The 24645-nt window shown below is 42.1% G+C and overlaps 1 protein-coding gene and 1 non-coding gene across 6 annotated transcripts in view; both read left to right on the forward strand.

Moving 5' to 3' along the window:
• ADGRG4 (adhesion G protein-coupled receptor G4) overlaps positions 1-24645 on the forward strand; it is a 101328-nt gene that overhangs the window by 17611 nt on the left and 59072 nt on the right. For all 5 annotated transcript variants that reach the window (XR_008289873.1, XR_008289872.1, XR_008289871.1 and 2 more), the window contains exons 3-5: positions 88-702; positions 16763-22444; positions 23532-23626. Coding sequence is in view for 2 of the 5 variants with exons in the window: in XM_053201740.1 (XP_053057715.1) it covers positions 88-702; positions 16763-22444; positions 23532-23626 (6392 nt within the window). In the remaining 3 variants the exon portion in view is untranslated. The remainder of the gene's footprint in view (positions 1-87; positions 703-16762; positions 22445-23531; positions 23627-24645) is intronic.
• Positions 3890-3962, forward strand: TRNAK-CUU (transfer RNA lysine (anticodon CUU)). The gene has a single exon. It is a non-coding gene; the product is annotated as a tRNA-Lys (tRNA).

Below are 24645 nucleotides of genomic sequence, written 5' to 3' on the forward strand. Positions count from 1 at the left end.
GACTATGTGGCCAAAGATGATAAAATTGAATTTTTGTTACTGAAATTTCATTTGCTTTCTCTTTCCCCTATCCCCAAATTTGGACAGATGCACTTTCACTGAAAGGAAAAAGACTGGATTTTTATGGAAGAGCTGACACGTACGTGAGCCTGACCAACACGGTTCCTGAACTCAGTCGATTCACAGCATGCATTGACCTGGTATTCGTGGATGACAAATCAAGTGATTGGATGGCCTTCTCCTATATTACTAATAACACCTTCCTGGGAAGAGAAGACATAGACCTTGGACTTGCAGGAGACCATCAGCAGCTAATACTGTACAACTTGGGGAGGACTTTTTATATCCGTTACCAACTGACTCCGTTTCAGTGGCATACAATCTGCTTGATATGGGATGGTGTCAAGGGCAGATTAGAGCTCTTCCTGAATACAGAAAGGATACTGGTAGTGATGGATCAACCACAAAGCCTGACACCTAATGGGACTCTGATTCTAGGACATTTTCTCAAGAACTGGGACAGCCAGGTTAAAAGCCCACTGCCTGGCTTCGCTGGCAGCTTGTACTACTTTCAACTCTGGGACCACGTCCTGAAAAATGAGGACTTTATGAAGTGTTTGGGTGGAAACGTCGTTAGTTGGGAAGAAGATGTTTGGCTCATCAACAAGATCATCCCAACTGTTGACATGAGACTGCGCTGCTGTGAGTAACTCCTGAATTGTCCTCCTAGGCAAGGGTTGTGCTGATGCAGTCGTCTGCTTGCTGCTCTGGATGACCCACTCTTGGCCAAGGCTCTGTTTTCTTCAGAGGGGCCCACGGTTGCCACCGTTTTGTCATCTTTTTTTTTTTTTAATGTAGGACAAATACTATTTTTTTTCCTTTTTTGTGTGTGTTTTATTTTGATATGATTTCAAGCTTGCAGAAAAATTACAACAGGACAGAGAACTTCAATATGTTCTTTACCCACATTCACTATTACATTTTCCCCATGTTTTATTCTTCTTTTTCCTTCTCTTTCTTCCTCCATTCACACACACACACACATGCGCGCGTGCGCACACACACCGTTTCTTAATCATTTGAGAGTAAGTTGCAGACATAATGCCTCATTACCCCTAAATGTCTCAAAATATCTCAGTGTGTACTTCTTTAGAATAAGGACATTCTCTTTGTGGAACACCGATACAGCACGAATATCTAATTCATACTCCATATTCAAATTTAACCAATTATCCTACTAATTTCTTTTATAGCTATTTTTTGCTTGGTCCAGGATCCAATTCAAGATCATGCATTGCAGTTAGTTACCACGTCTCGTTAGATGAATCTGGAACAGATCCTTAGTCCTTTCCTGTCTTTCATGATGCCAATTTTTCCCATTACTGGCGATGATCATTTGATTCTGACGATGATTCTAGATTTCTCCACTGTGCAGTTCCTATTTTCCCCTTTGTAATTAACTAATTTCCGGGGGGAATATATGGAGGCTATGTAAACATCCCATTATTATCAAACTTTCACCCAGTAGTTTTACATCTATTGATGATTCTTGCCTCAGTGACTTGGTTGCAAAGTGATGATTTTTAAAACTCCGTTGTTTTTCAACATGTATTAGTTCGTATTTTATTGTAAGGGAGAGTGTTTTCTTCTTCCACATTTACTTATATATTCCTTCCGTTGTTTATGTGTTTATACCAACACGAACTCATGGATTCTTCCCTTATTCGATGGGTTACAATCTGTTGCTATCATCTATTTTGATGTTCAAATTGGCCCTCTTTTGGCCAGTGGGTGTCCTTCCATCTGGCTCTTGTGTCCTTTTGACATGTTCCCAGCTTTTTTTTTTTTTTTGAGTATTTCCTTAGTTTCAGCACAACAGGATGTTATAGGCTCATCTTGTACTTTTTCTGCTAAGCTCAAGAATCAGCCATTTTACCAAGGAGTCCTGGGTCCTTTTTAGCAAGCAATGGGATTTATAAACCAATTCATTTTTCTTTTGTGAGCAATGATGATGTTAGAGAACTGTTTGGGATGGAGTTCTTGTAACAAAACTGGCTTTTTGGAATGACGCATGTTATTTTTCTCCTTCTTTCCAATTTCGATGAGAAAATATAGGGTTGCTTTTCTCTGTACAACCCCATTCTCCCCTCAAATCCAATCTTTTCCACCCTCAGCAGTAGCAGGTCCTGAGTGTGGGTAAAGTCAGTGATAACAACATCCAGATGGGATTTTGTTTTCTCATTTCCTGAAATGTTCACTCATTTTTAGGTTTTATTGATGATTCTTATGGATTTGGGGGAGAGGTATCAAGGGGATGAGGGCTAGACCCATGCTTAATAGGCTCTCACAGATTATATAGATATGTTTTCACCAGTGGTCTGGGTACTGTTTGAATTAATGGCAGAGGCGCATTCCAGAGGGTTTCTGTGTTTCTTGGAGATCAGACTAAAGCAAAGGAACAGGAATGCTATTCCTTTGGGTGACTACCTGAAGGCATTTGGTTTTTCTCTTTTCTGAAGCCTTGGAAATAAAAGAGAATAGTCCTAGCTGGCTCTGATTATAAAAAGGAGCTAAGGACTAGCAGGTTAAGCCTGAACAGCTCACCCAAAGCAGTTTAAAGTAACTTTATCTTTGATCTAAAGAACCGGAAGTATGGCTCTATTAAATCCATATGCTCAGGAGTGGTTTTTGAAAACCTAATCTGGCTAGTGAATTGCCATGACCTTTTCTACCACTTTGTTGGTAAATTGCTAAATCTAACTGATGCATTAAAGTGCTAGACAACCCCCATTTACTTTGCTCTGTTGTACACTCTTTAATGTACAATCTATCTTCTTGGTCTGATTGAGTCCCGATAGGCATAATACACAAATAATCCAACACAACAAAAAGGAAAAGAAAACACAATCTGAAATGACAACCAGCAAAAGGAGTAGAAAAGATTATTTCTACTATTCAGGTTTCTTCACATGTTCTTTCTAAACCTTAGACCAGGGGTCCTGAGGTCCAGAATGGCCTCGATGGGTGGGCAAAGCCCTTGAAATTGCATGCAACATACTAAAAATGCAAGATGGATTCTTTTTTCCTGAAGACGAAGTCTATGGTTTCCATCATATTCAAAAGTATTTTGATAAATTGCTACATTTTACAAAGTTCTTTCCCTGTACCAGGCATGTTACAGATGAGGAAAGAGAGGCTCAAAGAGGTTAAGTAAGTTGCTTGATGTCACCAATTAAATTAGCGGAGCTGAGATGTGAGCAAAGATTTGTCCTGTTGCAAAGCTCGTGTTCTTTCACCCCCACACCGTGCAGGACTATGTCTAGGGGTCTGTGGCCCCCAAAAGATTATGACCACTGTCTTACAAGCTTCCTTTGAAGGGATTTGCTGGTGCTAATAACCCACCTGGGGCAATTCGGCTACTGGCTACAGCTCACCACAGAATTTCTACCTCCGTCCTGGCCACACGACATATGGGGAAAAGGGGGCAATTACATGAATAAATAGGAGTGATTACAACATGCCTAGCTTCAGCTTTTGCCTAATAAACTGGTATTTATGGTCCATAGAAGGATGATGACCTTTAACAAATAAATTTTAATGAGCACATTGCTAGGTTACAAATCTCAATAAATCTATCAACACATAAATTATATACGTATATATTTATATATTCATGAGAACAAGGCTTTTGGGGAACATTTCCTGAAAACCATGAACCCTACCTGGACTTCATAAGCAAGTACTCACTATAGTTGGAGATGTCTCTGGAATATTTAGACAACACAGTGAAAATAATAACAACAGCAAGTTGCCAGTCATTAGTAATTTAATTTTGGAGTCATTTTTAAGCATCTTTTCTTCGGTTTTAGAAATTACAAATGCAGGTGGTGCCTGGCTGGCTCAGTTGGTAGAGCATGTGACTCTTGATCTCAGGGTTGTGAGTTCAATCCCCACGTTGGGCATGGAGCCTACTTCGAAGAAGAAAAAATAGGGGTGCCTGGGTGGCTTAGTCGGTTAAGCGTCTGACTTCAGCTTAGGTCATGATCTCAGTTTGTGAGTTCAAGCCCACTTTGGGTGAGCCCCACTTCTCTCTCCCCCGCCAACCCTCTCTCTCCCTCCCTCTCTCTACCCCTTGTGAGATTCTCTCTCTCCCTCTCTATGCCCCTCACTCACTTGAACCCTCTCTCTCTCAAAAAAAAAAAAAAAAAGAAAAACTTAAAAAAATTACAAATGCAATACATTATGGTTGTTTATTATATGGAGTTTACTATAATATAAACTCAAACAAGACAAAGTACATGAATATAAAGCAAAACCTACTCCACACCCTCTCCACAGAGGTATCTATTCTTTTAGATTTTTTTCTATAGATTTATAATGTGTGCTTGTGCGTGTGTGTTTTGTTTTCAAAAAAAACCCAAAAATAATATATGCGTACATACATATTATTTTATCATTTGATGTATTTTAACTTAATATTATCATGGATGTATCAGTACATTTAGATCAACCTCATCTGTTTTTAGGGCTGCATTTATCCATTGTATAGATGTACTATGATTTATTTAACTCACTACTGATGGGCATTTAAGTGGCTTCCAATTTTTTGCAGTTACAAATAATGCTGTAATAAATTTCCTTGTACATACATCTAGGTATACGTGGGCTAGCAATTTCATAGGGCGCATTAGTAAAAGTAGAATTGCAAGGGAAAAGAACATAAGCTTTAGCAATTTAAATTGATTTACCATTTTTACTAGCTATTTTATTAATTTAACTATTCATTAAGATGGGTTTCTTTTGGGGCGCCTGGGTGGCTCAGTCGGTTGGGCGTCCGGCTTTGGCTCAGGTCATGATCTCATAGTCCGTGAGTTCGAGCCCCGCGTCGGGCTCTGTGCTGACAGTGCAGAGCCTGGAGGCTGCTTCGGATTCTGTGTCTCCTTCTCTCTCTGCCCCTCCCCTGCTCATGCTCTGCCTCTCTCTGTCTCAAAAATAAAAACATTAAAAAAAATTTTTAAAAAAGATGGGTTTCTTTTGGGGGTGCCTGGGTGGCTCAGTCAGTTAAACGTGCAACTTTGGCTCAGGTCATGATCTCACGGTTCATGAGTTCGAGCCCTGCATCGGTCTCTGCGCTGACAGCTCAGAGCCTGGAGCCTGCTTTGGATTCTGTGTCTCCCTCTCTCTCTGCCCCTCCGCCACTCGTGTTTGGTCCCTCTCAAAAAGAAATAAACATTACAAAAATTTTTTATTTTTATTTTTATTTTATTTTATTTTTTTATTAAGTAGCAAAAATTCTTTTTTATTTTTTTCATTTTATTTTTTATTTTTTAAAATTTACATCCAAAAAAAAATTTACATCCAAATTAGTTAGCATCTAGTGCAACAATGATTTCAGGAGTAGATTCCTTAGTGCCCCTGACCCGTTTAGCCCATCCCCCCTCCCACAACCCCTCCAGCAACCCCCAGTTTGCTCTCCACATCTATGAGTCTCCTCTGTTTTGTCCCCCTCCCTGTCCCCGTATCATTTTTGCTTCCCTTCCTTTATGCCCATCTTCCCTGTCTCCCAAAGTCCTCATATGAGTGAAGTCATATGATCTCCGTCTTTCTCTGACTGACTGACCTCACTCAGCACAATACCCTCCAGTTCCATCCACATAGTTGCAAACGGCAAGATTTCCTTCCCTTTGATTGCCGAGTAATACTCCATTGTATATATATACCACATTTTCTGTATCCATTCATCCATTGATGGACATTTGGGCTCTTTCCATACTTTGGCCATTGTTGATAGTGCTGCTATAAACATGGGGGTGCATGTGTCCCTTCAAAACAGCACACCTGTATCCCATGGATAAATGCCTAGTAGTGCAATTGCTGGGTCGTAGGGTAGTTCTATTTTTAGTTTTTTGAGGAACCTTCATACTGTTTTCCAGAGTGGCTGCACCAGCTTGCATTCCCACAAAATTTTTTTAAAAGATGGATTTATTTTTTAAAGTAAAAGCAATAGATACACTGGTAAAAATTCAAACAATGAGTAAAGACATAAATTAAAAGTAAAAGCCTCCCTCTGGGCTGATGGCTCAGAGCCTGGAGCCTGCCTCCGATTCTGTGTCTCCCTCTCTCTCTGCCCCTCCCCCGTTCATGCTCTGTCTCTCTCTGTCCCAAAAATAAATAAATGTTAAAAAAAAATTAAAAAAAATAAATTAAAAAAAAAGTAAAAGCCTCCTTTCTCGTCAACCTCTTGCCTTAAGTGCCTCTCCCTGAAAGTGATGAATGTTAACAATGTCTTCCGTATCCTTGCAGACACAATGTAAAGCTTGGTTTACCTGTAAATAGTCTTTGTTTTTCTTTTTCACAGTTGGGATCATCATTATGTGCATAGTCTTTGTATCTGTTTTAAAAATCCATTTAATCATATATTTTGGAGGCATTCCCATATCAGAAAATACAGAACATAGAGTTGCCTGATTATTTGGGAGGAGGGTGTGGGTTAGTATGAGAGAGTAAGGGTCTCCTATAATTTATTCGATGACCTCTCTTTGAAGGACTTTGAAGTTATTTCCAGGTTTCAGCTGTGACAAAGTCTACAGTGTTTTAAAAAGGAATGGTTGGTGACAGGAATTTCTTGAGGTGACCATTAGGGACTGAGCACAACCTGAATTTCCTCTCCAGGTTATGTTGAGTATAATTGCCTAATCTTAGCTCAGACACATGATCCGGCAAAGGATTTGTTCTGAGTTGTGAATGTACGAAGACGAAGAGTCTTCCCAAAGGCGCTCAGATGAAATGAGCCCCTGGTTATGGAGTTGAGAAATCCCCTTGGAAAAGAGTGGAATAACATGAACCAAGCCCATCCCGGGAAAGCTGCACTGTATCGAAACTCAGAGCCCCTGTATCGGTGGAACTATTGATTTGCTCAGGTTTATTAAGAGATCTAATGCTCCAGCTGCTTTAGAATTACTGTGAACTAACCATTCTTAGAATATGCAGAGATTGATTATATCATTCATGCACTTTCTGAGGCCTATAGATTCAGAGATAGAAGGTTTCACCTGTCTCTCTCCCTGTCTCAGGATTCATTTTTCATGTCCTTTCCTGGAAACTGAATACAGACACCATTTTGAAACATGTATATTTTTGTCATCATCTTAAAGATGCTCGTTTTGTATTTCTTCTGCCCCATGGGCAGATCTGTCTGTAGCAGTTTCTGGTCACTATTATCTCTCACAAATCTAATAAACACATTCTGAATTATATTTCGAAAGGTCGTGATTGGAAGAAAAAGCCAGATGCAATATGTAGGCTAGAAAACCACAAAGATTTAATATGAGGTGATATACCCAAATCATAAGCAGAATTTGGTACCTTAGCAAATGTTCTACTTAATATTCTGTTGGCAGGTACACCTGCAACAAAATGCCTCATAAATATTCAGCTACTCTATACCTCTGTTCTCTGGCTCCCAATGATTACAATAATACAATTTTGTCTAGAGTGAAGGGGCAAATGGCAATTAAGCCCACAGGCCCCTGTGAATTAGCGTGGATTATCCCCACTTTAATACAGAAATACCAAAGCTCATGCAAATCATTTGTGCAAATGATCACTTGTTCACAAGTGGAAACAGAATGAATGTGGCAAAACATGTTTGCAAGCCCTTCAAAGATGGAGGCCAGACTCCATGGCTTCTGTGGTCCTTCCAGTAGGAATGGACATTCAGTTATCACTCAACTACCTGCACGGTGTGGGCTTTTGCATTTGCCTTTTTTTTTTTTTTCAATTGAGATACCTGTAGAGTCACATGCAGCTGGAGATCCCCTGTACAATTTGCTCTGTTTTCCCCAAGAGTAACCTTTTACAAAGCTATAGCATAACGACCAGAATATGGATGTCGATACAACTCGCTAACCATATTCAGATTTCTCTAGTTTAATACTTGTACCCATTTGTGTGTATTAAGTTCTACATAATTCTATCCCCTGTGTTGATTTGTGCATCTAGCACCATAGTCAAGGCAGGGAACACTTTCAATACTGCAGGGATCCCTCCTGTTGCCCTTTATAAACACCCCCACTTCTCTCCTGCCTTTCTCCCCACTTCCCTCTGCCCCCCACCTCCCTAACCCTTGAAAACCCCTCATCTGTCCACCATTTCTAAAAGTTTGTCATTTCAAAAATGTTAATAAATGGAATCAGACAGTGTGTAACCTTTTGGCATTGGCTCTGCACACCCCCCCCCCCCGATCAGCATTATTCCCTTGAGTTTCCTCCAGGTTGTGTGTATCCATAGTTTGTTCCTTTCTATTGCTGGGTAGGATTCCATGGTATGGATTTTCCACAGTTTGTTTAGACATTCACCCATTAAAGGGCATTTGGACTGATTCCAGGTTTTGGCTATAGCCACCCCTCAAAAAACCCCCACCACACCCTGCTACAGTCTTTGTGTACAGGTTTTTGTGTAAACACAAATTTTCCTTTCTCTGGGACAAATGCCCAGTAGCGTCATTGCTGAGCCCTATGGTAGTTGCACGTTTAGTTTTCTATGAAACTGTCAGGCTGTTTTCCAAAGTGCCAGTACCTTCTTATATTCCTACCAGCAATGGATGAGTTATGCATTTTCTCTCCATACTTGCCAGCATTTGGTGTTGTCACTATTTATTATTTTAGCCATTCTGGTAGTGTGTAGTGATGTTTCGTTATGGTTTTAATTTACATTTCCCTGGCGCCTTATGATGTTGAACACTGTTTTCTATGGTTATTTGCCATCTGTACATCCTCTTCAGTGAGCTATTCATGTCTTTTGCCTAGTTTTAAAAATTGGATTTGTTTTACTGTTGAGTCTTGAGAATTCTTTATATATTCTAGTCCTTAGTTGGATATATGTTTTGCAAATATTTTCTCCTAGTCTGTAGATTGCTTTTTAAGATCCTTTTTACACGGGCTTTCATGGAGCAAAAGCTTCTAGTTTTGATGAAGTCCAATTTATCAGTTTTTCTTTTTGTGGATCATGCTTTTGGTGTCAAGTCTAAGAACTCTTGGCTTAGTGCTCATTTTGTACCATCCAGCCTTGCTGAACTCACTTCTAAGTTTCAAGAGTTTTTTGTTTTTGTTTTTTTTTAAAGATTCCTTGGGATTTTCAACATGGACAATCATGTAATCTTCAATGACTTAATTTTTTTTTATTAAGTAAACTCTACCCCCCAACATGGGGCTCAAACTCACAACCCTGAGATTAAGAGTTGCATGCTCTACTGAGTCAGCCAGGCGTTCCTGCAATGCCTTTTATTTCTTTCTCTTCTTACTGGAATGTCTCTGCTTCCAATAGTATGTTGACTAGAAGTGGTGAGAGCAGACATTCTTGCCTTGTTCCCAGTCTTGGAGGGAAGACATTCAGTCTTTCACCATTATGGTTGATTTTATATGTAAGTTTCTTGGTTATGTTCTTTATCAGGTTGATATAAATGCCGTCCGTTCCTAACTTGCCAAGGGATTTTATCATGGATGGACGTGCGATTTTGTCAAATGCTTTTTCTGTATCAGTTGAACATCTCTCTAACCCACTGTAATTCATTGGCAGACTTGGGTTTTGAAATAATCTTTAATTCCTATAAATCTTGGTTAAAAAGCTATTGACGTTTGATTGGATTGCCTTTATTTGGAATATGAATGATTCTTCAAGGCAGGTATTGTTTCAGGGCATGGCTATAATTTGGGACTCCCATTGAGTTTCAATGCCCAGGCCTGCAAGGGCACCTTTCTGTTTTGGTTTAGCACAGTGATACTCTCTTCTAAGGTTTATGTCTCATTATTTTGGATGATTGCTTATTCTTGAGCTATTCAGCATGTGCAGAACTTGGCTTTTATTATCTAAGTTTGTCTTTCCTTGTTTTTTTTTAAGGTAGAGTCTCTTCATTCTCCTAGGTTTGTGGTGGTTCTGTGTAAATTGAGGGCATGCACTTATGGGTACTAGATACTTGAAACACTGACATGTACTGTCTTACTTCTCTACTTTTTCCATCTGTGGAAATCTCATCCTGTCAGCACTGTACCTCTCTGGGCCTAATATCTAAATGAAGTGGTTGAATACAGTCTCCAAGACTTAGTTCTAGGATTGTGTGATTTGGAGGTGCCTGGGTGCTTCAGTCAGTTAAGCATCTGACTCTTCATATCAGCTCAGGTCAGGATCTTGCGGTGACGTGATCAAGGCCCGAGTGGGTCTCCGTGCCGAGTGTGGAGCTTGCTCTGGATTCTGTCTCTGAATCCCTCTCTGCCCCTCCCCTGCTCACGTGCTCTCTCTCAAAATACGTGAACATTAAAAAAAAGATTCTGTGATTTTAATTAAGGAAGAGTTGAGTATTTGTTAATAAAGACACTAGAGGAAAAACTTGGTACACTAATCCCTCTGGGAAAAAACTCTCATCTCAAAGATTCAATGGGAGGTTTGCTGAAATATAAATCCAGGCTTCGGATTCGAGTGAAGTGATGTAAGTTGCATTATTTTCCAAGAGATACCTGGTACTTAAAATGCCACCTGCTTGACAATTTTGTTCAATTCATCTGTTTTTCCTTTTCTAAGTTTTATGCTTCTTTTGAGACGCTTACTGGAAGTGTTAATAACAATTAACATCTATAGCTCAGCCCTCTTCAGATAAAAATATCATACCTAACTCCCATCCTCTGTGTTCTGAAAGAGTTTCCTGTTACTCATCAGGACTCCTGTAACGGTGCTTTTTGAATATTGCATCAAAGAAGATAACTTGGACTTTTGCGGTATTCAGTATTTTATTGTTTTCCTAAAAAGTAAATGCAGCTCCATCATCATGAATCATTTGTAAAGAACTGGAAATTGTGTACTCTTTCTCAACAATTAGTGTATTCACAGAGAGTGATTCAGGCTCTGGGATGCCACACTCCTCAAATGTGATATAAGTGACACTTTAACAGCTTTGCTAAGCCAGTTGGCTGTGGTAAAGCCATCTGCAAAAATGGAAACCAAAAAACCCTGACAATTCTCCCTCTGCTTGTAGTTACGGACAAATTTGAAGGCAGAAAGCTTGAAATAAATATTGTGCTGTAGAAGTGTAGCAGTTTCTCGATGGGGCCTAACAGAATGCGAATCTCTGATCATCGAAACAATGTTGGAAAATTAAGTGGGAGAGTGCTTTTTATATAACGTAGACTTTTCCCCTTATACACGTGTGTGGTGACTTTATACATGTGCGACTTTTGTCAACTCTGACTGTACAGTCAGTTGCAGACTTCTGATTGCCATTCATTCTACTTGCTAATGACCACAAAATCCTAAAGAACATCCTACACACATCTCAGAATTTCTATATATGCAAATTAAAGGTAATTTTAATGCTCAAGACAGTGAGACAAGTTAGTAGATTGTCTACCCCACCCTAATTATTTCTACATCATAAGTAATAGATTTCCCAGGTGGATAAATTCAAAATGCTAACTTCCCAATGGTAAATATGCATGATTTCATTCTGGGTGATCTGAACCAGAGAAAAATTATCACTCAGTCTTGAATTTTACTATGCACCATTTTCACGTGAATGTTCTTCACCCCAAATTCCACTTACCCAAGTCAGAACTGCATATTTTTCTTCTGAGAGAGGCTGCCTTCCCAATTTCCCTATTTTCTATGAGTATCACTGCTATTCTCCAAGTTGCCCAAAAGCAAAATTTGGGTTCTCTGAGATTTCCGTCCTCTTCATCTCGTAAGCTTCTTCATTACCCTAACCTGTCATTTCTTCCTTTAGGAATCCCAACATGACTTATTTCATTCCAACCCCTCGTCATCTACTTGTTCAGTTAGCCTGCAAATATTTATTGGACACCTGCCATGTGACAGGCCCTATGCCAGGCACTAAGGTTACACTGGTGAGCAAAGAAAGAGGCGGTCCTTGCCCACATGGTGTAGTGGGGAAGACAGACAGTAGTGATAAGCACACACCAGTGTAAAACTGCAGATGTGACAACTACTGTGAAAAAGAAGTACGGGCTGTCATAAGAGCCTAGAATAGATTGGTTTGATCCAGTCCTGGAGGCGAAGGGAGGTAGCAGTCTTCCCTGAGGAAGTGATGCATGAGCTTGGATCTGAAGGATGAGGAGAAGTTAATCGAATGAAGAAGGATGGGAAGAACATTCCAAGTACAGGGAGCAGCACAGGGGGTGGTCTTGTGGTGGGAAAGAGAATGCCAAATACTGGAGGACTAAAATGAGGCTGGTGGGCCGAAGCCCAAGAAACAAAGGAGAAACGTCCTGCAAAGTAAGGCTGGACAGGTAGGTAGGGGCCAAACTGTGTATAGCTTTATAAGCTCTATTAAGAAACACATTTGTTTTTAATCCTAGGAGTAATGGAAGGCCACTAAAGGGAGCTAAATGTGTGTGTGTGTGTGTGTGTGTGTGTGTGTGTGTGTGTGTGTGTGAGAGAGAGAGAGAGAAAGAGAGAGAGAGAGAGAGATGATCTGCATTTCAAGAAAGATCACCCTGATTTTCTTATGGAAGAGACTGGAGGGGCACCAAGAGCAGCAGCAGAGATCAGGTGGGAGGCTGTGCAGTCGTCCAGGTGAGAGGCCAATGGGGGCTTGGTCAGGGTGGTAAGTGATAGAGATGGAGATAAACAGATGGAGTCAAGAGCTATTTGGGAGATAAGAGTTATAGGACAAAATTATGGGTTGGCTATGGCAGGCGAGAGAGAAAAAGAAGGAGACAGAGGGAGAGGATTTTGCCTTGTGCAACTGAACGCATGATGATGCCATTCACTGCGGGCGTCCTGACGGAGAACCCAGTTTGGAGAGAAGACCGAGTTCAAATTGGGGCATATTGAGTTGGAAGGGTTAATGAGATAGCCAACAGATGTCAAGTAAGCAATTGGGTATACAGATGTGGAGCTCAGAACAAAGATCCGGTCGAGAGATATAACTTTGTCATTCATCTGTGTATAGGTATAAACTGGAATATGGAGGTGTGTGAAGAAACCATAGGGTGAGGGGGCGCCTGGGTGGTTCAGTCGGTTGGGTGTCTGACTTCAGCTCAGGTCATGATCTCGCAGTCTGTGAGTTCAAGCCCCGCGTCGGGCTCCGTGCTGACCGCTTGGGGCCTGGAGCCAGCTTCGGATTCTGCGTCTCCCTCTCTCTCTCTGCCCCTCCACAGCTCACGCTCTGTCTCTCCCTCTCAAAAATAAATAAATATTTTTAAAAAAAGAAAGAAAGAAACCACAGGGTGAGAAGAGAAGACGTGCTTGGACCAAGCTTTGAGGAACTCTAATGTTTAATGACTGGGTTAAATAGGATGGGTCTGCAAAAGAGATAGAAAAGGAGTGGCCAGAGAAGTAGGAGAAAGCTCAAGAGCATGTTATGTCACGGAAATCAATGAAAGGAGTATTTTAATAAGAAGGGAGTGGTCAACATTGTCCAAAACTGTTGAGAGGTAAAGTAAGATGAAGACTGAAAAAGTATCCATAGTATTTGTCCTTATGGAAGCCATTGGTGGCCTTAGTGGGTGTTGTGCAGTGGAATGATGACAAAAAACCCAGTTCAGTGTGGGCTAAAGAAAGGAGCCGGGGAGGGTGGAGACAGCCAGTATAGATAAACTTTCTTTAAAGTGGATGTGATGGGGAAGAAGGAGACAGGGCAGTACCTGTAGAGGGATGTGGGGCTTTTATTGTTTTTAATGTTTATTTATTTATTTTGAGAGACAGAGGGAGAGAGAGGGAGAGACAGAGAGAGGGAGGAAGGGGAAGAGGGAGAGGGAGAGAGAGAATCCCAGGTAGGCTCCTCGCTGTTAGTGCAGAGCCCGATGCGGGGCTCGATCCCACGAACTGTGAGATCATGACCTGAGCCGAAATCAAGAGTCGAACACTTAACCGACTGAACTACCCAGGCGCCCCCGATGTAGGGCTTTTATTTTGTATTACAAGAGACTGGAATATGTTTTAAATCAGGAAGGAAAGGCTCCTTAAGAAAAGGAGCCATACCTGCCGGTGAGGGATAACTGAGACAGTAGCACAGCTGAGTTTCTGATCACTTCAATTATTTTGTCCTATGAAGTAAGGGGCACAGTTACGGAATAAACACGGGGCGAGGGGGCAGAGTTTGGTAATGAGGAAGGCTTCAAATAGTTATTGTAGAGAGTAGTAGCAAAAATTGAGCAGAGAAAATAGTAGGGTGGCTGGGCAGTGTGAGAGGCTTATTTGGGGTTGGTGATCAGGAATTTATAGAAACACTAATTCATCCCCTTGTGTGACCACGGCCAGCAGTGCTTGACCTCTCAAGTTGCAAGTATGGAGGCGATGGATAGTCGGGTTGGCTCAGAGCTGATGGGAGTGAGGTGAGGAATAGGACCCTACCAGCCTCCTAAAGAATCTCCTTGCTTTCAGTGCCTTCCTGTTCCTACCCATCCTGTACACTGCCACGAAAGTCATTTGCTTTAAAGACTACTTTTATTCATTTCATTCTCCTCACTCAAGAATCTACATCCTTTCCAAGGGTGGAGTGCTTAAGAGCATGGATGACAGACCTTGGTCTGAACTGTGAACTTGAGCAATTCGTGTAAAGTTGCCAATACTCTGTTTCTTCGCCTCTAAAGTGGGAGTAATGGTAATATCCACCTTATAAGGTTGTTAGGTGTATTAAACGAGATAGCATGGGGTGCCTGGCTGGCTCATTTGGAAGAGCACACAACTCTTGATCTCGGGGTCATGAGTTTGAGCCCCACGTTGGATGTAGAGATTACTAAGAAAAATAAATAAACTTAAGAAAACTACTAAAAAAGAAATGGGATAGCATTTAGTACAGTGCTTGGCTCATAGTGAGTGTGTGGAAGCTGCTACATTATCTTCTGTTACCTGTTTCTCCACCCTCCCCTTCAAGTTACATCCTAGTCTGACATTCTTTCCCAGCCCTACCCAACATACTCCTTCCTAGCTAGACTGATCTTCCGCTGCCTCCATATTCATTGCCACGTGCCTTTGATTCTCTACCCAAACCCCATCATTCCTCAAAGGCCAACATCTTCTAGAAGAAAGCTTCCTCATTAGTTTGAAGCCTGTGTTGATCTCTCACTGCACTGCTCTCCCACTGCAACTCAGAGACATTTGGAACCTGGTTATATTCCATTGTTCACTTTATTTATTTATTTACTAAAATTTTTTCCCCATTTATTTATTTTTGAGAGATGCAGAGAGACAGAACATGAGTTGGGGAGGAACAGAGGGAGGGAGACACAGGATCTGAAACAGGCTCCAGGCTCCGAGCTGTCAGCACAGCCTGACACGGGGCTCCAACTCACAATCTGTGAGATCATGACCTGAGCTGAAGTCGGATTTTTAACCGACTAAGCCACCCAGGCACACCTTATTTATTTATTTTTAAAGTAGGCTTCACGCCCAGTGCAAAACCCAACACGGGACTTGAACTCACGACCCTAAGATCAAGACCTGAGCTGAGATCAAGAGTTGGACACTTAACTCACTGAGCCACCCAGGCGCCCCAAATTGTTCACTTTATTATACACTGTACTACTATTTTTTATTGTTTTCAGTGTTTTGTTTAAAAATGTTATATTTTGTCTAAAAACATTTTAGTAATATAAGACTTTTCTAATGTAAGTGTGAGTGCTTTGAGGGAAGGAATCATGCTGTGAGAGCTATATACTTCTTTCTCACACGACCCAGAATAGCATTCATAATACTTGTTAAATTTAATTCACTTGAATTGAGATAAAATCTAGGCCCCAGTGGTCTTCAAAGTGAGGTACACAATTCTAGGGGGGCACACAGACAGTACATCAGAGTGCAGGAAGAAGATATTATAAAGCTTCTATTTCTATTTATTTTTATCATATCCTTTTGACATTTCTATTTTTGTGTATGCTTGGAATGTACATAATACAAATTTATTATATATATGTACATACATTATTGACAACTATGTGTGTGTGTGTGTGTGTGTGTGTGTGTGTGTGTGTGTAGTGCATGTTCAAGAAGTTTAAGCTTGAGGTTCCAGATCAAAATATCTTTAATCTATACAGCTTAGAAGAGTAATAGAAATTTGACCAAGTCTGAAACTTTCCTTTATGGCAGTTAAATTTCTTTTTGAGCACTTACCGTGTGCCAGGTGCTATACTAAGTGTTTTATATGCATTAGCTCAGTTCTCAAAACAATTTTATAAGGTAGGTGTTATTTTTTCACATCAGAGAGGAGTAAATTGCAGCACAGAGAGGTTAGGCAATTAGTTCAGGGTTACATAATGAAAAATGATGGCAGCAGGATTTAAAACTACATCTATTTGAATCCAAAGCTGTCCCTCCTTTTGGGAAAACTTTTAACTGCACAGTACAACTTCTTTGATAGATATGGGACTATTCAAGTTACCTATTTCTTCTTAAATGAGTCTTGATCACTTGTGTCTTTCAAGAAATTGGTGCATTTCCCAGCGCTAAACCTCTTAATCAGTACGTGACTCTAGCATTCATCCCTCCTTTAGCGGTGCCTCCAATTTTTAATGGAGGCACTATGAAATGGATGTCCTTCTACTTGTTACTTAACCAGGGCATTTTGAGAACAATATAGAGATTTTAGAAAGTAGAAAATTATCTTAAGAAAAACCAACTAGTCAAGTGGTTTGATTATATCAGATGTTTATCTCCTCTTAAAAATATAAGAAAAAATTATAGAGCTCTTTCTAACAGAATTGTCTCTGACTTCCAAAGCTGAATCCAAAGTAACACGTGCTTTCTCATTTTTCAGTTGTTTATGAAAATATAACAACTCAAGAAATGAGTACAACTCTTTCTCAACAAATAGATGTGACAACTCCATCCCAAGTTACTGGACTAAAACCGCAAGAGACAGTATATTCTTCTACAATGATGTTTAAAAGCATGCCTGTATTTGCAACTGATTATGCAACCGTATCATATTCCAGTACAACGTCTCCACTTCTGGAAACAGTGACTGCCCCCAAATTATTAAAGACATCCGTAGCGGGGACTGCTAGATTCACGGCAGACAGTTTGTCAACTTCAGCAGCCATCACTCTGCCTACCAAGGGTACCTCCACGGGCGCTACCACCAATTCCATGAAAATAACTAAATCCCCATCTTCAGAGAGCACCGGGACAACAAAAATGGCTGAAGCCATTGCTACTGAGACATTTCCTCAAACTGCAGCTACTAATTTTCCGTACACATCTGGATTTACCAAGGATTCAATTATACCCAAAACTTCAGTGACTGGATCTCAGTCGGCCATTATGAAGACAACATCTGTATTCTCATCTGTTGAGTCAACACCCATATCTACAACATCTTGGCCCAAGCAGAAATCCACAGGTATTGAGGCACTTTCTATCTTCACAGCTAGCCAGGAGTTTCTTACATCTACAGATGCTGGAACAGTGCCTCGGTCCACGGTGGAACAGACTTCGGCTATAGCTACTCATGTTGGGACTGTATCCGCATTCCCACCCGGGTCTGTGCTCATCTCCACAGTTGCTCCAGGGCATTCTGTATTTCCTAGAAATCAGACAGCATCGACACTGGCAATAACTGACACAGAAATAACATCTACAGTTCATTCAAAACCACTCCCAACGAGGCCCGTTGAGATGATGCCTGTGCTAAGAACAGCTGAGGCAGAATTGACATCTATAGATTTCCAGGACGTCTCTTCACCCAGAATGGAGGATACGATATCTACTTTCATACCAGAAAAGGCCTCTTCTATGGCCCTTTCTTTCAGGACATCCTCTCCATTCACCGGAGCTCAGGATGTACAGACAGTTAGTGACGCTGAGACTACACATCCAGCCTCGACTCCTGGAGTCACACCTGCCGCCACGGTGGCTGAAACTGTGCTCCCCCCCACAACACCTGGGCCGACACATACCCAGAATACACCCACAGATGGTGGAAACATGCCCTCTTTGAATTCTACTAGATCAGCTTCCACAGTCAAGGCATATGAGTCTGGTCCCACATCCATAACTGATGATGGTGCCCCACTACTCTCCACCGGTGAAGCCACTTGGGCTTCCAGGCCAGACCAGACCCTGCTGACACTAGCATTCCATGGGAGTGCTTCTAATGCAGAACATTCGTCCACAACTAGTCCTATTGGTATCCCACCAGGAGCACCCTCAGAAAGTGAGGCTACCCCTGTCACCGATGCTATTATTACCGCTGATGGTACTACAGACAGATACACAAGAGCTCTATCCAACTCGACAGTTTCGTGGTTGTTTGTTAACTTGTCCACAGTTTCGAGACCCGCATCTGTAACCACACTGCCTGAGTTTAAACTTACCACCTTCCTACTAAAAACTACCCCTATGTCTACAGCAGCTGGAAGTGAGGTTCTTTCAACGCCAAGGGAGACAGTTGCTCCCCCAGTAGATGCATCTACCGTTGCTGACACTGAACCAAATTTTTCTACTGAGGAGAGCGCTTCTGAGACCATCCTAACAGAGACCAGTGGTGCGATTGCATGTGGAGGGACAACGGCCGCCGTAGCAGAGCCTGCACAAACACAAAGATATGAGGCTACTGTGACAAGGAAAGAAACAACTGCCCATTGTCTTGAGGGAAAATCAACTATAGCAGTGACAACTGAGCATTCTCCTTCTGCAACAATGCCGGAAGCAGCGGATGAATCTGCACAAAGGGTAACAGCTTCTGTCGCCATTTCCCCTTTTCCCGATATAGAAAAGTTGACTATCCCATTGGAGAATGCAACTGCAACCACTGAGGTGAGCGGAAGTTGGCTTTCTACAAAATCGATGAAGACCACACCTAAGAGTTCATATGATGGAACCACAGAAATCTTTCATTCCACCCACACCTACACAGCACATTGGACTTCAGAGGCTTCGCCTGAGGGGAATCCAACCCCATCTCCCATTTCTGGGAGCGCACAGACATTCCCTGAACCCTTGGGCGCGTCCACCAGAAGGATTTTGGGGACCAGTTTTGCCACTATCCCTACAGACATGACAGCTATGTCCTTGCCTGCTGGCATCTCGCCTCCGCAGCCTACAGCTACCCATCCCTCAGCAACCCCTGTGCCATCAGCTCCTGCGAGCACAGCTTCAGCGTCACCTTTGGGTCACACTGCTTCGGCAACCAGCCGCGGCATGCCTACACACAGACGCTCGATTCACACCACTTCAGAAGCCACAGTGATCTCCATCAGTAAAACACCCGCGACAGTCCTCTCTCTGACAGAACATCCAGTCCCCTCGTGGAGACCTCCTACTCCCGTGGCAACTAAGGCTGAGACCACCCATCGCCTCACCTTGGCTGACACAGTAACCCCATTTACACCCACTCTTGTCTGCTCTAAGTCTGTCTCTGACAACATTCCTGTTGTGTCCTCCACCCGTGTGATCTCAACTCGGTTTACACCAGTGACGACCCGACCTGTATCTCAAGTGGAGGAGACTTCCCCCCACGCTCTCAGCTTTCTGCACACTCTCAGCAGTAGTGGGGATGTTGTTAGCTTGGCGACCAGCACCACAGAAACCTCTGTTGTTGACGAGACCATGTCCTCAGACACGTCTGCCCATAAGGCTAGTACTTCAGTAGATGATCACATTTCTCAATCTTCAGCGCATCTTGGAAACACACTGGTCCCCACCCCATTAGTGACTGACGTTTCTACCTTGCCTTCTGACAAAGAGCAGATGACCACATCCCTGGGAAACACCTCTAGAACTATGGAGGTGACAGAAATGTCCCCAGCGGAGAATCCTTTTATTTCAGACTCCCAGAGTACTTCATCCTTGCAAATGACAGATACAGGAGCTGCTGAGAGCCCAGCAATTTCCACCCATCAAACACGTTCACCTTCAGACTTCCCACTTGCAACGCCACCTGACAGGATTTCAGCTTCACCTCCCGCTTCTGGGAGTATACAAACTACATCTACCTCTCTCTCAAGCCACACAGGAGATGCTCACATTCCAGAAATGTCTACCGTCACTTCTGGGACAACCAGAGTATCGAATCCTGTAGACATCAACACATCTCTTTCAAACTTGCTTCCCCCTAAGACTCAAACGGAGCTGACTTCAGGCGCCTCTCCCATTTCTGAAAGCACACAGACCTCCCCTGAGTTCCTGTCTCTTTCTACAACTGGACCATCTGGTGCCACTTTTATACTCGTCTCTACTGATGGGGTCACTACAGCCCTTTCTGCTCCAAATGTACCAACGGTACTTCTTGGGAAAACCTCTACGGCAACGTCCATTCCTACCTACCAGATGTCCTCACTGCCAGTTGGCGTCACTGCCTTTGCCTCCAAAAGAGTTTCTGAAACTCCTGCAACACTAGTAACTAACTCTTCTAAAACAACACACCCAGATTGCCCGAAAAGTCCCTCCACAGCCACTTCTGCGCCTATGTCTGAGATGTCCTCAATGTTAGTGAGTGGCTCTGCTTTCTCACCTCCAGCTGCCTCTTTTGACACTTCCGCAGCAGCTGGGTCATTCTCTTCATTATTGTCTTCAACTACCCCTAGGACTACTATGACCGTACCGGCATCTACACTGGATGTCGCACCTAGGCCTGCTTCAAAAAGCACGCTGTTTTCCTCTGCTTTCATTACTTCAGAAGTGACAGAGGTGTCCTCCAGGATCACACCTACATCCTCTTCTTCTCCGACAGAGTCAACTTTTCCCTCCGTGAAAACCATCCCAACCACTATCATGGCGGGGATAGCACCTCCATCTGTAGGCACCACTGCCTCCTCTCTACTCAGTTCTAGGAACACGGAAGCGATTTCTTCCATTCCAAAGACCACATTTTCACCCTTTCTAGCAACAACCCATCAGTCATCACAAAATGAGACGGCAACTCTGGGCATATTACCTGGGACTACCAAGGACTCCCTGTCTCCTGTAAGCAGTAGTACAGTAACAGCCCTCACAAATACTTCTTCTGGAACTGATGCCCTGGAAAGTGTGTTTTCATCTACTCCGTCAGGTCATCCCCATACTTCCTCGAGTATTCAGGTGTCCCCGTCTTTGACTAGCTTTAAGAGCACTCCTGGACACACAAAAAGGGTCAAAGCCACCACTTACCTTTCTTCCAATACAGAAAAGAAGACTTCCTGGTCAGAAAATACTTCAACAGCTGAACCAACAAAAGGTGCCACATCTGTGAAGACCCCTGTTTCGTACTCTCCGTGGACTCCATCCATTGCAACTCCACCCTCTTTGACATCACTTCTTTTTTCACCTCATCGTATGGAAGCCAAATTCTCCACTCCAAAGACTTTTCTTCCTCTTACATCCCAAATGGTTGAATTTCCAGTTCTGGGAACAAGAACCACACCTAGTAACACCCAACCTCTGCTTATGACTTCCTGGAACACACCCACAGCTAAAGGTTCTCAATTTCCAATTTTTACCAGTACTCATGTACCTACACCCCATAAGACGGAAACGGAGATTCCATACCTTGTTCCTGGGTCTTTGTCAACATTCGCAGCCCCTCAGACTGGTCTTGTATCTGGAGATGTTATGGCAAAGCCATCAATTTCCACGTCAGGATTTCTTCCCACCTTGGGGATGTCTGACAGCCCTTCATCAATATCTTCAAGATCTATCCCTATCACTTTGGCTGATACTAAGCACACGTTTGAGAAAACAGCGACATCCGTAACTCTTGGGACCACACTCCCATCGAATCATTCTGGTGCTACTTCAGGATCCATACTTTCAAAGGCTACTAGTTCACCCACGATGGCTTGGATTTTATCCACTCTCCCTTCGGGTTCTCCACTGTCAACTGTATCCAGTACTCCTCACATTGTAACTTCTTCTACAGTAAAGCTGTCAGAGTCCACATCTCTGACTTCTGACAGGACGTCAACACGCTCGTTCACTAACTTTACAACACCATCCTTTGCTACTGTACGCACCACACTCCCCGAAACCACCACTACACCTGCAGTGGGCAGCATCAGCACTGGCTTCCCAACTTCTCTCCCTGTGTCTGTTAAACTCACAGATAACAGCCTATACGTTTCCAAATCCCCTGGGGCATCTTCCAGAACCACTGCGATTGCCAACTCCAAGACTGTGTCTCAACCTCTACCCTCTAGCAAAATGAGTAGCTCACCTCCCGCAACTGACCACGCCCGATCTATTAGTTCCATGCTTCTGCCCAGCCACGCCGTGACATCTGCCTGGAGCAGAATCCCAGCTGTATCAGCATCCTCTACACTGGACTCCCATTCAGATATAACTGCCAATACATCTACTACTACTGGAGGCTCACTTCTACTCACACCCACTGGAGTAACACCCCTTCCTCCAGCAACTGTGCCTTCACTACTCTCTTCCTCTCCTGAGACAACCTGGCTAGACTCCACACCTTCTTTTAGGTCTATGGAAACCTCGACTTCACTTATTGCCACTGAGTCCACAGGTCTGTTCTAGAATATGTGCAGCGTATCGCTGACAGAATACATGGGCACTGGGTCATGTGTCCTCTAAGGTGGCTGTTCCCTGAAGGCAGAAAAGGATAAAGAAGGGTACAGGTGTTTCTGCTCTCCTTCAGACAGTGGGTACAGGGGGCAGCTGGCTGGCTCGGTCAGTGGAGCATGTGACTCTTGATCTCAGGGTTGTGAGTTCGAACCCCACACTGGGTGTGGAAATTACTATAAAAAGACAGTGGGTACAGTGGTACCTTGTCCAAACAGAATTCTCTAGCCATCTTGCTTATCTTTGCTTTATTGAAATATAGTGCAAATGTATCTTTTCATTCGGTATGACCTCTCTAAGCATGCTTTCCATCCATTCTGTTCCTGATACTCTGTCTCTGCCAATGTGAACATCATCAGGAACTTCACCTTCTCCCAGTGTAGAATTATATGGCCTTAGGTCTGACATGATGACTGCAAACCATCCAATTCCAGGAGATATTCTAGCCTGCCTTTTTAAATTCCTCTTATATAGGCCTCAGCTTCTCCAGTCTCCACCTCCAGGTGGCTTGGAATGCTTATCTATGGCCAGGGAGTATTTGGCTTCCATATCATGCAAATCTGGGATGTCCCTTCAACTTTTAACACTCAAAAATTGAAATTTGAAAGGACAGACAAGAGAAAGAGGGATACAGAGACAAATCTGAAGTAGAAAGAAAAGTATAGGGAGAAATAAATATTTTCTCAGTGCAAATGATCTTGTGAGATAATGTTCAGCTTGACCATTAAATGGACTGGAAATGTGTTGGCTACAGAAAATTGAGGATTTGGAGGATTTGCAGAGTGTCCATCAACTGTGTAGCAATCAGGAAACTGCCGAAATAATTAAAACAAAAATGTGATGGTACATCTGTTTTGCTTTTGGATATGGAGCCCAAGTGTTGGCTCTTGACCTTGGAGTTAAATTAAGCAAAATTTAAGAACGAGACTTCATTGTTGGTCTCTCTAAACTGACAAGCAATGTTGACCAAATTTATGGAAGTTAAATTTCTTGAGCTAAATGAATGAAATTAATCTCATTTTTAATTACAGTCTCCTTCTACAATATTGAAATGAGTTTCTCTGTCTTTGATGAAGACCCAAGGATCCCGGTTATCAGTGTTGTCAAAGAATTTGCAGAAAATTGGGTAAAATAATCTTTTAAATATTTATGGTACATATAAAATCTGTGAATATATGTATGTGCATATATATATGATGGACGGAGTAGCTTAAAAGTAGGCTTTAACTTCTTTCTACCCATAATACATTTCACAGCTAATTGGTTTTGATTTTTTGCTGCAAATTTATCTACTGTGTGAGTAACACCGTAAGGACGTACGGTGTCAATGCTGAAAGCTTTTATGGGATGTCATTATTTTAATTTGTTTAGAACTTTCCCTTCACCGACACAAATTCTGGGCTTCTGCCAAATTTTCCTAATTGGAGAAAGTGGGGAGGCAGCGATAACAAAGCCTATGCTATTGTATTTAAATATGTTTATTTTCTGCAGTTTTATTTTTTCTCTCCTACACGATGTTTTCTTTATCCTAACATTTTTTTTCTGAAAATAAAAGTAATACATTCTCTCTGTAAAAAAAAAAAAATCCAGAGACTGAAATCTGAGCCCCAGAAAGTAAATGTCTTCCCTCATACTGCTTGTATTGAATCCTCTTAACAGTCTGGGGTATATTCATTGAGGTTTTTTTTTTTTCCCCCTATACCCGTGGTAACACTGATGCATGTCTGTTCTTTTACAAAAATAATTGGAATCATACAATTATCCTATTCTGCAGCTTGCTTTTTCTCACTTAACCATATATCTTTGAGCATATTCATATTGCAAATATACATCTACCTCATATACTTTAACAGATACAAAGGATTTCACTGGATGGTTGTAATATAGTATTTTTTTTTTTAATTCAGACACCCAGCGGTGGACATTTAGGTCACTTTTATTTTTTTCTCTATTTGGAAACAATGCTGACGATATGCCCTTGCAATAAATTTGGGGGGCACTTGAGGTTTTCTAGAGGATAAATTCCCAGAGCTGGAATTGCTGGATCAAAGCACATGAACATTGAACATTTAAAAAAAATAAGTTTATTTACTTATTCCGAGACAGAGAGAGAGAGAGAGAGCTTAGAAGTGGGGGAGAAGCAGA

This window comes from Acinonyx jubatus, chromosome X (assembly GCF_027475565.1).
Source record: "Acinonyx jubatus isolate Ajub_Pintada_27869175 chromosome X, VMU_Ajub_asm_v1.0, whole genome shotgun sequence".
Taxonomy (NCBI): domain Eukaryota; kingdom Metazoa; phylum Chordata; class Mammalia; order Carnivora; family Felidae; genus Acinonyx; species Acinonyx jubatus.